This window comes from Musca domestica, unplaced genomic scaffold, assembly GCF_030504385.1.
Source record: "Musca domestica strain aabys unplaced genomic scaffold, Musca_domestica.polishedcontigs.V.1.1 3, whole genome shotgun sequence".
NCBI lineage: Eukaryota > Metazoa > Arthropoda > Insecta > Diptera > Muscidae > Musca > Musca domestica.
The window spans coordinates 15688823-15703045 of NW_026712299.1; the positions used below are offsets into that span (position 1 = coordinate 15688823).

The 14223-nt window shown below is 33.0% G+C and overlaps 2 protein-coding genes across 2 annotated transcripts; one reads left to right on the forward strand and one right to left on the reverse strand.

Annotated features, from left to right (window-relative positions):
- Nucleotides 1-3555: 3555 nt before the first annotated feature.
- Nucleotides 3556-10792, forward strand: LOC101895148 (uncharacterized). The gene is made up of 4 exons (XM_005185186.4): nt 3556-3678; nt 8560-8638; nt 9106-10050; nt 10116-10792. The coding sequence occupies exons 2-4, from the start codon at nt 8592-8594 to the stop codon at nt 10465-10467; spliced, it is 1344 nt and encodes a 447-aa protein (XP_005185243.1). The 5' UTR covers nt 3556-3678; nt 8560-8591; the 3' UTR covers nt 10468-10792.
- Nucleotides 10793-12732: 1940 nt separating this feature from the next.
- LOC101896711 (large ribosomal subunit protein uL10m) lies at nt 12733-13822 on the reverse strand. Its single transcript, XM_005185196.4, has 2 exons — nt 13637-13822; nt 12733-13543 (listed from the first exon to the last, which is right to left on the reverse strand). Exons 1-2 carry the CDS (start codon nt 13656-13658, stop codon nt 12786-12788), a joined length of 780 nt encoding a protein of 259 aa, XP_005185253.1. The 5' UTR covers nt 13659-13822; the 3' UTR covers nt 12733-12785.
- Between the last annotated feature and the right edge of the window lie 401 nt (nt 13823-14223).

A 14223-nucleotide genomic window follows, 5' to 3' on the forward strand; every position in this document is an offset into this window, starting at 1 on the left:
GTCTTTCCTTTAAAATATATGATTTTTTTTGCAGAGATATGGTAAGCTTTTTTAAAAGTAACTGGTATTCACTGCATTTTTTTACAATGACATCTTCATTTTAGTTTAAAAACAATATACATAATCCGAATTTGTAATTAATTTCGTGAAATAAATTTATAATTCAGTTCTTCAATATAAAATAAACGATTGTCATATTATCAATAAAAACCAGTAAATAAGTCGTAAATTATGATACCCTACACCACTTTGCTAATTTAGTAGAGCTGCGCATAACAATTAAAAGTTTTTATGGGAGAATTCAATCATACACGCTATGATTATAATTATAATTTAAAGTTCAACAGCCTAAATATGCCGAAGAATTTGTATCTTTTAAATTCGGACTTGTATTGCCCATTTTGTGCACAATTAATTTGAAATCGGATAAAAATATTAATGGGAGCTATATCCAAATCGGAACCGATCTCGATAAAATTTGGCAAATATATTGCTGAGCTGTATTTGATATATTTCCCTGAATATCATTGTTACGGAGTGCATATTACGGCTGTGGGTAACAAATATGACAAATCGGATGAACATTACTTATGGGAGCTATAGCTATATCTGAACCGATCTTCACCAAATCTGACATACTAGCTTCTAGACTCAATTCGGTCGTAAGTGCCAAATTCCATCCCATTTGGGCAAATATTAGACGTTTGGGGCACAATAAAAGGTAAATCGGACGAAGTTATATATGGGAGCTATATCCAAATCTGAACCGATCTCGATAAAATTTAGCAAATGTATTTCTGAGCTGTATTTGATATATTTCCCCAAATATTGTTGTTACAGAGTGCATATTACGGCTGGACAAAAATAACAAAAATAACAAATCGGATGAACAATATATATGGGAGCTATAGCCATATCTGAACCGATTTCGATCAAATTTGGCATACTTATTTTCAGGTGCAATCTGATGGTACGTGAAAAAATCCATACTATTCGGACTGATATTACACGTTTGGTGCACAATAAAAGGCAAATCGGACGAAGATATATATGGGAGCTATATCTAAATTTTGACCGATTATTTCAATAGGGTTCGTCCTTGGGCCAAACAAATGATTTGTGCAAAATTTCATCTGGATAGGGCAATAAATGCGAACTGTACTTTGTTTACAAAAATACATGGACAGACGGACGGATGTGTGTACTTTGAAGATAATCGGACTCTTACATCACATTTTATAAGAGTTGTAATTATTCAAAATTTTGACCCTTTGTGGAGAGGTACTTGATGGAGTGGACCAATATTGTCTCACCTGACCTAGCACAGATGCAAGTATTGGGATTTGCATAGAGAGTTGGAGGGTTAAAATTTTTAATCAAAATAATTGTTCTAATAATTTACCTCTCCATCATTTCTTCGTTGATTCTACTGTTCGTATTTATTGAGGATTAACTGTTTAGTTACCATTTCTCCAAGTTGTTTTTATTGTTTAAATAGAAGACATAGATTAACACATCTTAGTTTATTTTTGTTGTTTCTGCATGTGATGTTTGTGACAAATACGAAATATACAACAAAAATCACATTTTAAATTATATCATGGTCAAAATCATCAACAAATGTAGTAAATGAGGGTAAGTGTGTGTGTGAGAGAGAGAAAGTGGTCATTACTGAAAGAAAAATTATTTTATCACCCAAAGTTTATATCCTACACTAATACGTGGGGTCTAATGTTAATCATACTTTGTATGAAATTTAAAAAATCGGTTATTGAAAAGTCAAGATTTCATTCCAAACACACACATACAAATGGTAGCACACACACACTTATAATGGAAATCATTACCAAAATTGCAGTTTGGTTCATTATTTCGCTGACCTATTTCAGATTTTTCTTATTGATAATTGTTTAGTTTTCTTTTACGAACAAGATCTTGTAGGTGTGTACATTAGGCGCACACAAAAAAAAATAATACTACAGATTACACACAATGTTAGAGTATTATGTTAAGTGCACTTTTCCACAAATGTCTTAAGCACTTTTATGTCACGATCTAAAAATATTTTATATATTTTCTAGATATTCTTTGAGTAAATGTATAGATCTTCTATGAGAAAATCTACATATCTTTCATAACACAAGTAAAAAAGTAGCTAAGGGAGGTACCATTATATGGGGGCTATACCAAAACGTGGACAGGCACAAACAATTTTCTGTCATAGGCTGTAGCATGGTACAATGAATAGAAGGTAGGCCAACTTTGAAAAAATTGCAAGTATAGAGGTCTACCTGTTTGGCTTGTAATGTCAGAATTAGTATCAAAACAATAAAAAATCAAACAACTTGTTGCATTTATTTTGAATAAATAATTGAAAACCGAGATAACTGAATGAAAGGTCAACAGTTCTTTTCAAAACCATGTTCTATATATCTCTAAAGGATTATTTCGCTACAAAAACTCTAGATTTTGTTGATGCATACGATGAAATAAACATTTTGAAAACACCCGAATTTGAATATTTTCTAAACAATTTTTTTGTTATTGAAAATAAAACACATACATAAACAAATAAAGATGACATATTAAGTCAAGAAAATAAAAAATTAAAATCATATGGTATCATAGCCCTACCTTGATATCATTGTATCATGGGCTGTAGTATCCATTACGAACTTCAAATACGAAATCTGAAACAATTCCAGTGAATAATTTAGCTAAAATAATCAAAATACCGAATATAGGGAGGTACCGCTATATTGCGGCTATACGCAGACATGGTCCTGCACAGAAAATTTTTTGTCATAGGCGTGAAATTGTTTTCCTGTAGTATAAATTACGGACTTCAAATACGAAATCTAAAACAATTCCAGTGAATAATTTAGCTTTAATAATCAAACTACCGAATATTGTGAGGTACCGCGATATTGCGGCTATACGAAGACGTGGACCTGCACAGACAATTATCTGTCATAGGCTTTATTATAAATTATTAAATTATAAATTACTGATCAAGAATATCTATATATACTTTGTGGGGTCTAAATTTATTATTTCGATGAGTTATAAACGGAATGACGAACTTTATATACCCCTGGGAATACCTATAGATATGAGGACCTTCTTATTGCAAGAATTTTGTCCGATTTCTTAGGGATCTCCAAATTTAAATAATTTTCTTCAATTTTAAATTAATCCTCAAAATTGTACACCTAATGTACATGTGCACATACCCACCCACATATGTATGTGTGCATGTGCTTGACTATCTGATTGCTAAATACACGGGAGAAGATCTATCATTAAAAAATCTATTCGAATATCTTTAAAAAAAAAAAGAAAAACTGATATTGAAAAAAAACACAACGTGAAATTGTTTTCCTCTTGATCACCACGGAGAGTGTTTTTCTTTTGTGTGTTTTCATTGTTGTTGTACGAATTTTTGAAAAGAAACCAAAAAAATGGACAAAAGAAAATATTTTGAAAATACAAGAAAATCTTGGTGGCGAGTAGTCTGATTGTGATTGTCGAACCAAACGGTTGCTTTCTTGGGAATTGAAAATTTTCAAAAAAAAAAAAAAAACATAAAAATATAAAAGAAAATAAATTTGTAAGAAAAAAAAACATAATTTATATGACGGGTGAAAAGTTTTAAGTGAAACGATAAAATCCAATAAGGTGTGTGTTACAAAAGATTTTTTATGGAGGAAAAATACTGAAATTTGAATAAAAAATATTAAACAAAAACACCATGACAAGTATGAGTTTTTTATGTACATACATGTCCATTATATAATAAACAGGAAAAAAACATGACTATCCTAAGTGACTGGTCAATGTCATTTTATTGAAAAGAAATTTCAGAATAAAAATCATATTGAAAACCAAAAGAAAGGAAATCAAACAAAAAAAAATCACCTTCGTCTTACTGAAAACACTTCCTCAAATACGAAACGAAATGCAGCTGATTTAATTGAATATATGTATTTTTTATTTCAAAATATATTTTAATAATTGTTTCTTTTGTTTGTTTAAATAAGAATAGTGCAATAAATATGTAACTCATGGGCTATAAACTTTCAGGTGGGAAATGTGAATTCCAGCACACTTTTCATTAGTGTGTGAGTTATTGTTCGAAAAGCAATTTTACACAAAAGATATTTCCAATTTATTTCAAAAAAAAAAAAAAAGTGTGAATATATATAACAAAAATATAATACCATCGAAAAAGCAAAGATGCACGCTCCCGGTAGGCTCAGAGCCCAAAACTCATTAATTAAAAAACATTTGCATTATTAGCAACTATCGTTAAAATATAAAAAAACGTTTAAAAAAAGGATTCGTCTCTGTCGGAAAAAATAAAACATGAATAAACAAAGTATTTGCATTATTTTCATAAATAAAAAAATAGTTGCATTATTTGCCGATATCCTAAAGATATATAAAACAAGTAAAAAAGCTGTAAGATCGGCCGGGTCAAACTTTGAATACCCTCCATCATTTGGAACGAATTTGGCAATTCTCAAAAACAATGAAATCCGATAAAAAAAATCTGTTAAAATCTTAAAAATACCGAATGTAGCTGTTATATGAGGGTCTATACGACAACATGGACGTGCATAGGCAACTTTTGTCATAAGCGATAACAATATTCAAATGCGAAACTTGAAAAAGAAAATTCCGGTGAATAATGTCGCTAAAATCATCAAAATACGGAATACAGGGAGGTACCGTTATATGGGGGCTATACGAAGACGTGGACCTGCACAGACAATTTTCTATCATAGGCTGTAGTATCCATTACGAACTTCAAATACCAAATTTTCTGTCTTAGGCTGTAGTATCCATTAGGAACTTCAAATACCGAATTTGAAACATTCCGGTGAATTGGGGCTATAACAAGATGTGGTCCTGCACAGACAATTTTCTGTCATAGGCTGTAGTACCCATTACGAACTTCAAATACCAAATTTTAAATATTTCCGGTGAATAATGTCGCTTAAATCACCAAAATACCGAAAAAGGGAGGTACCATTATCAATACCAAAAGTCCTGCAGACATAATACACATTTGAGTAAAATTTCATCAACCTACTCCATTTAGTTCGGAAGCTAGAGTGGTTTCCACAGACGGACGGACATTGATAAATCGACATAGAATTTTATGCTGATCAAGAGGTGTTACAAACGGAATGACAAACATAATTTACCTTCCATACTATGGTGGAGGGTATAAAAAGGGTTTTCACAATTTCCCCTAGATATCATTAAAATAACATGTTCCAAATACATATGTATGTATGTATATACGTTTTAGGCCCTGAACTTATCAGCTCATGTATTTTTTTTCTGTTCATCATTATGTCGCTTTTCATTCTGAAAGAAGGCCATCAAACGAATTAATAGAACGATCGTTAAACAAAAACACAACGACGACACTAAAACAAATGTCATCAAAAACGATACGAAACAAAAAAATCAGATCTAAAATAGTTTTTAAAATTATTCTCAGCGTAAGGTGGTTTTCCTCACATTTTCACATTCTCTCATTATCTTTTCATGTTTTTTGTTTCGCTACTCTTTTCTTTTGCCATTTGAATTTAGATCACAAAATACATGTTTTCTTCTTAAACTTTTTTTCTTAAACATTTGTCTTCTTCTTTGTTTATATTGAAAAACATGAAAATCGTTAGTAAACATTTGCCATTCTCTTCTGCTCTTTGTATTGCGGAAAGAGTCTAAATATTTTCGAGATTTGTATTTTTTGTTTAAATTTAACATTCAATATTTGGAATAGAAATTTGTGTTACCACTATAAACACCTCATTCTCAGACACAGTGCTACAAAATGGGGGAGGGAACAAAAGAAAAAAATTAAAAAAGTAAAAGGGCCACTGCTTCATTAACTTGAGGTCTAATGAATCCATGATACATCCTATATTTTCTTCAACATATAAATCAGTTCCTTGAATCCTAAACACACTTTCAAAAATAGTATTTTTTGGGGTTTTATTTATAAACATATTTAAGTTAACAAAAAGTCCAGTAACCGAGCAAACGTTTGGTGAGGATACCATGCGAAATGTTCCTACCACTCTTTTGCAAAAAGAAAGATTACAAGTGCTAACAAGGAAAAAACTCGTCAAGAAAACGGGGGGTCGATTTTTTGTTTTCCTAAACATGAGGGAATGAAACAATTAAAAAAAAAATAAGTAAAAATGCAATAAGTTTGGCCGGGATTTAAATACCCTCCACCATTTAGAAGGAACTTGGAAATTAAAGAAAATAAAAATACCGAGTACAGGGAGGTACCATATGGAGGCTCTATGAAGATGTAGACCTGCGTACGTAGTTTTATGTCACAGGCTGTAGTACCCATTACGAACTTCAAATACGAAATTTGAAATAATGCCGGTGAATAATTTTACTAAAATTATCAAAATATCAAATAGGTATAGAACAGCCCCATGTACGAACACCTAAAAACCTAAATGGACAATTTACCGTAACATGCTGTAGTATCCGTTGCGACCTGCAAATACGAAATTTGTAACAATTCCGGTAATTAATGTCGCTAAAATCATCGAAATACTAAATATAGGGAGGTATTGTTATATAGGGGTTATATACACCTGAATCTGAATAGAACATTTTCCTTCACAGTCTACATTCGAATTTTGAATTCGAAATTTGAAACAATTCCTGTAAATAATGCTATGTATGGGGGCCATACGAAGGCGTGGACCTGCATCCTCAGTTTTCTGTCACAGGCTGTTGGACGAATTTCAAATACGAAATTTGAAACTACTCCGACGAAAAATGCCGTTAAAATCGTATAAATACCGAATTTAGGAAGGTACCATTCATTATATGGGGACTATGCGAAGGCGTGGACTTGAATAGCCAAATTTCTGTTATAGGTTGAAGTACCCATTAGGAACTTTAAATACGACATTTTAAACAACTCCAGTGAATAATATCGCTAAAATCATGAAAATACCGAATATGGGAGGTACAGTTATATGGACATGAGTCTGCATACGCAATATTTTGTTACAAATTCTAAATACAAAATTTGAAACTACTCCGGTGAATAATGTCCTTAAAATCGTCAAAATATCGAATATCGGGGGATACCGCTGTATGTGGGCTATACGATATCATGGACCTATATAGATATTTCTCTTCCATGAAGTATAGTGCTAAGAAAGTACTTCTAGTATGAATTTCAAGTAAATTCCATTGAAAAATATAGCTAAAATTATCAAAATACCGAATATAGCGATTTACCTTAATATGGGGGATAAACGATATCATCGACCTATCTAGACAATATTCTTTCAGGGGGTAAAGTACTCGGATCGAACTCCTTTTGTGAATTTTCAGACAATTTCATCGAAAAATTGGCTACAATCATCAAAATACCAAATATCGGGAGGTACCGTTATATGGGGTCTATACGATATCGTGGACCGACAAAAGACTGATCTGTGCAAAATTTTAGCGTCTTATCTTTATTCGTTTTGACTCTAACGTGATTACAACAGACGGTCTGACGGACGGGCAAAATTGTCTTAGAATGTTACGCTGATCGAGCTTATATATTTTGTTAAGTCTAAAATTCCTATTTCGATGAGTTACAAACGGAATGATGAACTTAATATGTCCTCCATACTATGTGTGGTGGAGGGTATAAAAATCAACGATTGTAGCGTACATGGTGGTGAAAAATATGGTAGCGTTCCAGCAATTATGGAACGAAAAAGGAATTATTCTTTAAACTTCCCGATTTTAGCTCATTTGTTGACACTTGGGTAAATATGCTTACATTTTCACGATTTCAGTTCCTAAGGTTTTCTAAAAGATATTCCTTAAAAGTGAACCATTTGATTTTTTTTGGTTCCTTGTAAAGTATTCTTCTAAAATCTACGAATAAAGCTCTGATGATCCTCAAAGTCCTTAAAAATTCACAATAATGTTTCTGTTCCATGTTCTATTCTATGAAATAAAAAAAGTCCAATGTATCAATCTTGATGGTCCGGATAATCTTAAAGTTGATTAAGAAAGTTTTTAAAAATCCCAATGACTTTTAAAAACACCATAATTTTAAAATTTCACAATATTAGCTGTAGATTTGGTTAAATTTTCCCTGTAGACCAGTGTAGTCTTAATTACAACTGGTGGCTGCCTTATTCACATGACTGTTAGGGGGTGCTGTGGAAGTTTTTTTTCTTTTTCCGTTGTTTGGAGAGCAGCATGAGAGATAAGTGCCCTCATTTGAGCACATACACATAGTCGCATTGATGAAAATCAAAATAAAACCACCTACGCGAAGTTTTGAAATCTTTTTATGGTGATTCCTTTTTTCTTTTATTGTTCAAATATTTTCTAAAGTGTTAAATGTTTTTTTTTTTGGTCTAGAAAGAAAATGAAAAAATGATTCAGTGAAAATTTTATAATTTTTTCTAACACCTAGGGGAAATAGCTTTAATGTTTTTGTCATAAATTATGAAAATTAATAATAAAAAAATAATTGTTTTTTTTTTTAATTTTTTAAAGTTCGCCAAATAAGAAACTTTCCAAAGATTGCAATGATGGAGAAACCAAATCGACCACAACGCAATCGTCGTCACAGTAGGTGGGTCACGAGACATTGATCATATTTTGGATTTTTTTTTTTGTTTATAATAATGTTTTGTTATTGTTGCTGTTGCATTTGAAAATAATTTGTGCTGTTTTTTGCTTTAAAATTAATGCTCTGTTCCAGAACTTACAAGAATCTACTAATTTTTCAATTTTTTCGATATCATTAGGGGAAAATCGGTTATCATACTAAAAAGTTTCACATTCTTGCAGTTCTGGAACAGATCAAAAGTATTGTTATGCTTACTAGAAGGATCTTTTATATTTAAAGTTTCTGTGTCTTAATCCTTGCTAGACATTGCTTTAACAGGATCAACTAATAGACCCTTTCGTTTGAGAAGTTGTATTTCATTCTCCGTGATCGAACTAATATGCCTGAACCATTTTAAGCTTTTTTGTGTTGTTTGTTTCTAAATCTTTCCCTACAACAATTATAATCCTTGGTTTCCTTTTCCATTTCAGACGTGCCTGGCCACCAGAAGATGATCTTCATTATCCACGGGCAGCCAAACGTCTGTTTACCCCAGAAATCAAACGTATGCTCAAAGAATGGTTAGTTCGAAGACGTGAAAATCCCTACCCCAGTAGAGATGAGAAAAAACGCTTGGCCATTGATACTGGCCTGACGTACACACAGATCTGCAATTGGTTTGCCAATTGGCGTCGAAAACTTAAAAATGCCGAAAGAGAAAAATCAAAAAAATCCTGGGGTCATCTGATAAAAAACTACAATACAAATGCCAAAGGTAATGTCGAACAATTTAGTATATCATCTGAGGATAGTATATGGGAGGAGGAAGAACAGCAGTATAGACGTCATCATCATCATCGTAGTGATAATGAGAATGAAGATGATGATTTAGATTCAATGTGTGATATAGATGGATCGAGTGGAGGTTCCACAGACACCACCGAGCGTAATGGTACGGGGAGCAGTACAATAAGTAGTGGTTTTGGAGGCGAGGAAGGAGGCATTCACATGACGGGAGTTAATCATAAAACGAATATCTATAACATAAATAATGCAATGGCTCTACACAAGGATCCCAGTGAATTATTTATAGGACGGGAGGTTGATGTCCTTACAACCAATGCCAGTTGTCAAATAACACAGAGTGCAGCCAATGTGGGAACCAAAACAAAATACAAACAAAAAATGATGGAAAAATATTTAAGAGATACCTATGATACCAATAGTACACCCATTAATTCCACCATGGTCCATATTGGGTTTAATGACCAACAAACATCGACAGACAATCCTCAACATGCCACCGCCACTGTATATTGTAATGGGTCGAATACAACAATTATCAAATCGGGGGCCGAGTTATCCAAGTGGTTGGAAAGTGCAGCGAAATTTACACCAAATAAAAATAACTATTTCATAGAGTGGAATAGTAAAAGGTAAACTAATCTGCTTTCCCTTTTATTAATTAAAAAAATTAATCTTCCATTTGATTTAATTATAGAAATAAAAATGACAAAAAACCTCTATTGGTGACAACGACAACAAAATCATTTCCAGTATCAAATCCAAACAATGGCGACGCGCAACAGACCTCGGTTACAGTTGTTCCAATTTTATATTCCACAACACCAGCCACAGTACAAATAACAAATTCACCAAATACAACAAATTCTCATCTTCAGCAGCAGCAGCTGGAAAACGAACATATTTACAATTCCATACATCACAAAGATGAACTGGATGCTGCTGAGGCATTAGCAAATTTGGCCTTTAATTGTCGACAACGTATGTTGGATGCAAATGTTACGGCGGGTTGTACATTTCAACGACCCCTAAATGCAATAAGTTCCTAAACATGCACACAGACACACACACACACACACTTGTTCAATCAAAAAGTCACCCAAAAAAGCATTTAGATTTAATGGAAATGAAATGGATACAAAACCAAAAGTACTTCTATTGTAACAATTACCAAACAAACTACTTCGATTACAAGACAAAAGCATTCCAGCACTGTGGTTTCTTTTTGAATAAAGTGCGGAAGACATACTTACATACATACTACTTATACAAAATCTCACTCTCTGTATATTTAAAGTGCAGTTTTAAAGAAAACAAAAAAAAAATTCTATTTTAATTGTTGAATAAATTTTTAAGACAAATGTTTAAATCAAATATATATTTAGATGATATTAACAGCAAATTGTAGTGTTAATCCGGAGAGGATATTAAAAACAAGTTAATACCCTACACCATTTGGAACGAATTTGGCAATTTTCAAAAAAATGAAATCCGTTAAAAATTTTGTTAAAATCTTAAAAATACCGAATGTAGCCGTTATATTAGAGTCTATGCGAAGTCGTGGACATGCATAGGTAACCTTTGTCATAAGCTATTAAAATATTCAAATGCGAAACTTGAAAAAAAAAAATTCGGTGAATAATAATAATAATATAGGGAGGTACAATTATATGGGGGCTATACCAAAATGTGGATCTGCTCAGACAATTTTCTGTCATAGGCTAGTATCCATTATGAATTTCAAATACCAAATTTGAAACAATTCCGGTGAATAATGTCGCTAAAATCATCAAAATACCGAGTATCGGGAGGTATCGTTATATGGAGCTATACGAAGGCATGGATTTTGTCATAGTCTATAGTATCCATTACGAACTTCTAATACCAAATTTGAAACATTTCCGGTGAATAATATAGTTTAAATCATGTATAGGGGCTATGCTTAAACGTGCACCTACATGGTCCATTTTTAATACAAAAAGACCTGCAGACATAAATACATTTCAGTAAAATTTTATCAACCTACTTCATTTCGTTCGGAAGATAGAGTGATTTCCACAGACGGACGGACATCGCCAAATTGGCATTGAATTATAAGCTGATCAAGAATATATATACTTTGTGGGGTCTAAAATGTATATTTCGAGGAATGGCAAACTTAATATACCCTCCATACTATGGTGGAGGGTAGAAAAAAAACAGGTAAGGAAAATTGAAAAGAAACAACCAAAATAAAGCTAAGCAAATATTTGGGACATCATGGTCTAGAATTTGAATAGGTTCTGGTTGAGGGCTTTATTGAAGGATTTAAATTTTACCGATCAGTGTTTCAAAACATACAAGAATCCACTAATTTTACCATTCGTACAATATTGTGTTAGATACCTAATAAAACTTAAACAAATATAAAAGAGATAATTTGCGAGGATATGTCCTAAATTTTTTGATTTTGTCTTAGTTCCTAATTCAAAATAAAGCTACTTGTATAGGTTGGGCCCTTAGTGATGCAGGAGTTAGGTGTGTAGGATGCGAATTGATTCGGCTGCACCATCCGGACCTCCATTGTACTAAAACTACTCAGGTTTGTCGAGGCAGCTCTCGTTCTTCAGCTGCGATAGAAGGGGGTTGATTCCCGACTACGGTATTCACTCTTCATTCCTCCATGACTTCTGTGACCGCATTAGAGTGAATACCACTCAGTCCTCCTTGATAGTCCTTTCGATTTAGATGACCTTTTTTAATATCTCTAGATAATGAAGGTCTTACCTTGCATGTCTGGCCGGTGTATTTCTATCTAATAAAAATTGTTGACTTTTTCCACGTAAGAATTTTTACCAGACTATATTGATAAAAATCCTATGGGACGATATTAACAGAATGTTTAAGTCTTCCGAGCAAGCCACAACTATGTGTTACAATTTAAGTTTATGGACTGTGCTCGAATCATTATAACACACCATGCTTATCAAAATGCCTATCAAACAAGTGGTGGTATGAAAAAATCAGTATTTTAATCGGATCTTTAAAAAAGCTATAATATGGGGATACAAACTATGTAAAAAATTATAGCCGGTCTCTTGTCGGTAATAAGCACATTTTTTAAGCTCCGTATATTCATTTATGTTCTCACAAATTTGGGAATTAACCTGCAAATGTTGTCTTGCGAATGCGTCTAAATACCTTTTCTTTGTAATGGATGGCTGTAAAATTTACTTTCTACGGGTCACTTTTCTACATGTTTACATACTCACTATTATCGGATTTCTGGTCCTTGCTGTTATTCACACAATCAGCATATTGAATCCATTTAATCATTTGTAATTTCTTTATGATTTTATTTTGTAACAATTTAACACATTAGAAATAATTAATTTTTACTCTCTTCACTATTTGTTGTCGATGTTGCTGCTGGTTTGCTAGCGGCGTCGCTACTTTCACTATCACTCTTAGCATAAACATCCAAAATATTTACAAAATTCTTTTGATGTGCCTCCAGATTTTGTACCAACGTTGTGCCGGCCATATTTAGTGTCTGTACAAGCTCAGCTTGAGCCGATTGCAGGCCAGGCATTTGAGCATATTGCATAAATTCATTGCGGCTAAGTAATGTATCATCAACAATGCCAGCTAAGAGAAGCATTTGTGGAATTTTTCGGGTAATTTTTAGCAATTGTGATACCCTGGGTTCGGGAGAAAACAACAGACATGTTTGGGCATCGAATAGCGGCAATATAGCCTCGAAACGGTTGCCTTCCACAGCTTTACGTATGATTTTCTGACCATATTGTTTCAATTGCATGTTTTGTTTGTGCAGCAAGACACGAGCATCAAAGTAATCATCCGATTTGATGGAGTTTATGTGGAAGATACCAACCATCTTGGAGTTGTTTAGCCAATTGTAGACCTCACGGGCAATGATGTCATTGTAGGGATTTTCTTGTACCGTTCGTGATTTCTTTTCAAAACAATTCGTGGTTTTTGGTGGTTCTGGATAGCGGGGTGTTGTGACGGCTATTACTCGGGCCCTTTCATAATGAGGTTGGCGGGGTCGTTGGATATTGATTTTTGCCCGAAAACGTTGGAATTGCAAAAGAGGATTACTGCGTTTCAGCTGGTGGAAGAGTTCTGTGTGGTTATGGACCGGCAATAACATAAAAAAGAAACGTTATGGTTATACAACAAATCACTTGGAAATGCAGGAACTTTTAGTTGTCTTACCAGGTTTAATTAGTTGAGACATTTTTATTACTCACTGGTTTTAACAAAGGAACATTTGTTTTGTAAGAATAAAGTTAATATAATTGATTTTTTGGTAAAATTCCTTTGGAATAAACAAAAATAGTGAAGAAAATCCCACAGCTCGTGCTGCTCCAACAGAATTCCAGCAATCGTTTGTAGATTAATCGATTTAATTTCGATAACATACAATGTGCAATACTTCATGGCAACACATCAAACTGATTGGATTGAGAACCGTTTACATATAGTTGATTAATCGCACTTTATGCGATTTGTGTTTTCAATAGTAGATGCATCAACGCTTGGGAGTATTGATATGTCAAAAAATTTTAAATGTTTTTAAAATATAAGTAGATTTTTATATGTTTTCTTATACGACGTCATTCGGAGGTTATTATAATTCGTGTTTTTTTAACAATTTTTAAACATTTAAATAATTTTTCATTTAATATTTCCAATTCAAAATTGGTTTGACAGTGCATTGTCTCAGCAGCTGTGTCGATACGTCTACCTATATTCTTCTGCCATGTTCAATAGTCTTATTTATATCGATTGGTTAGTAGTGA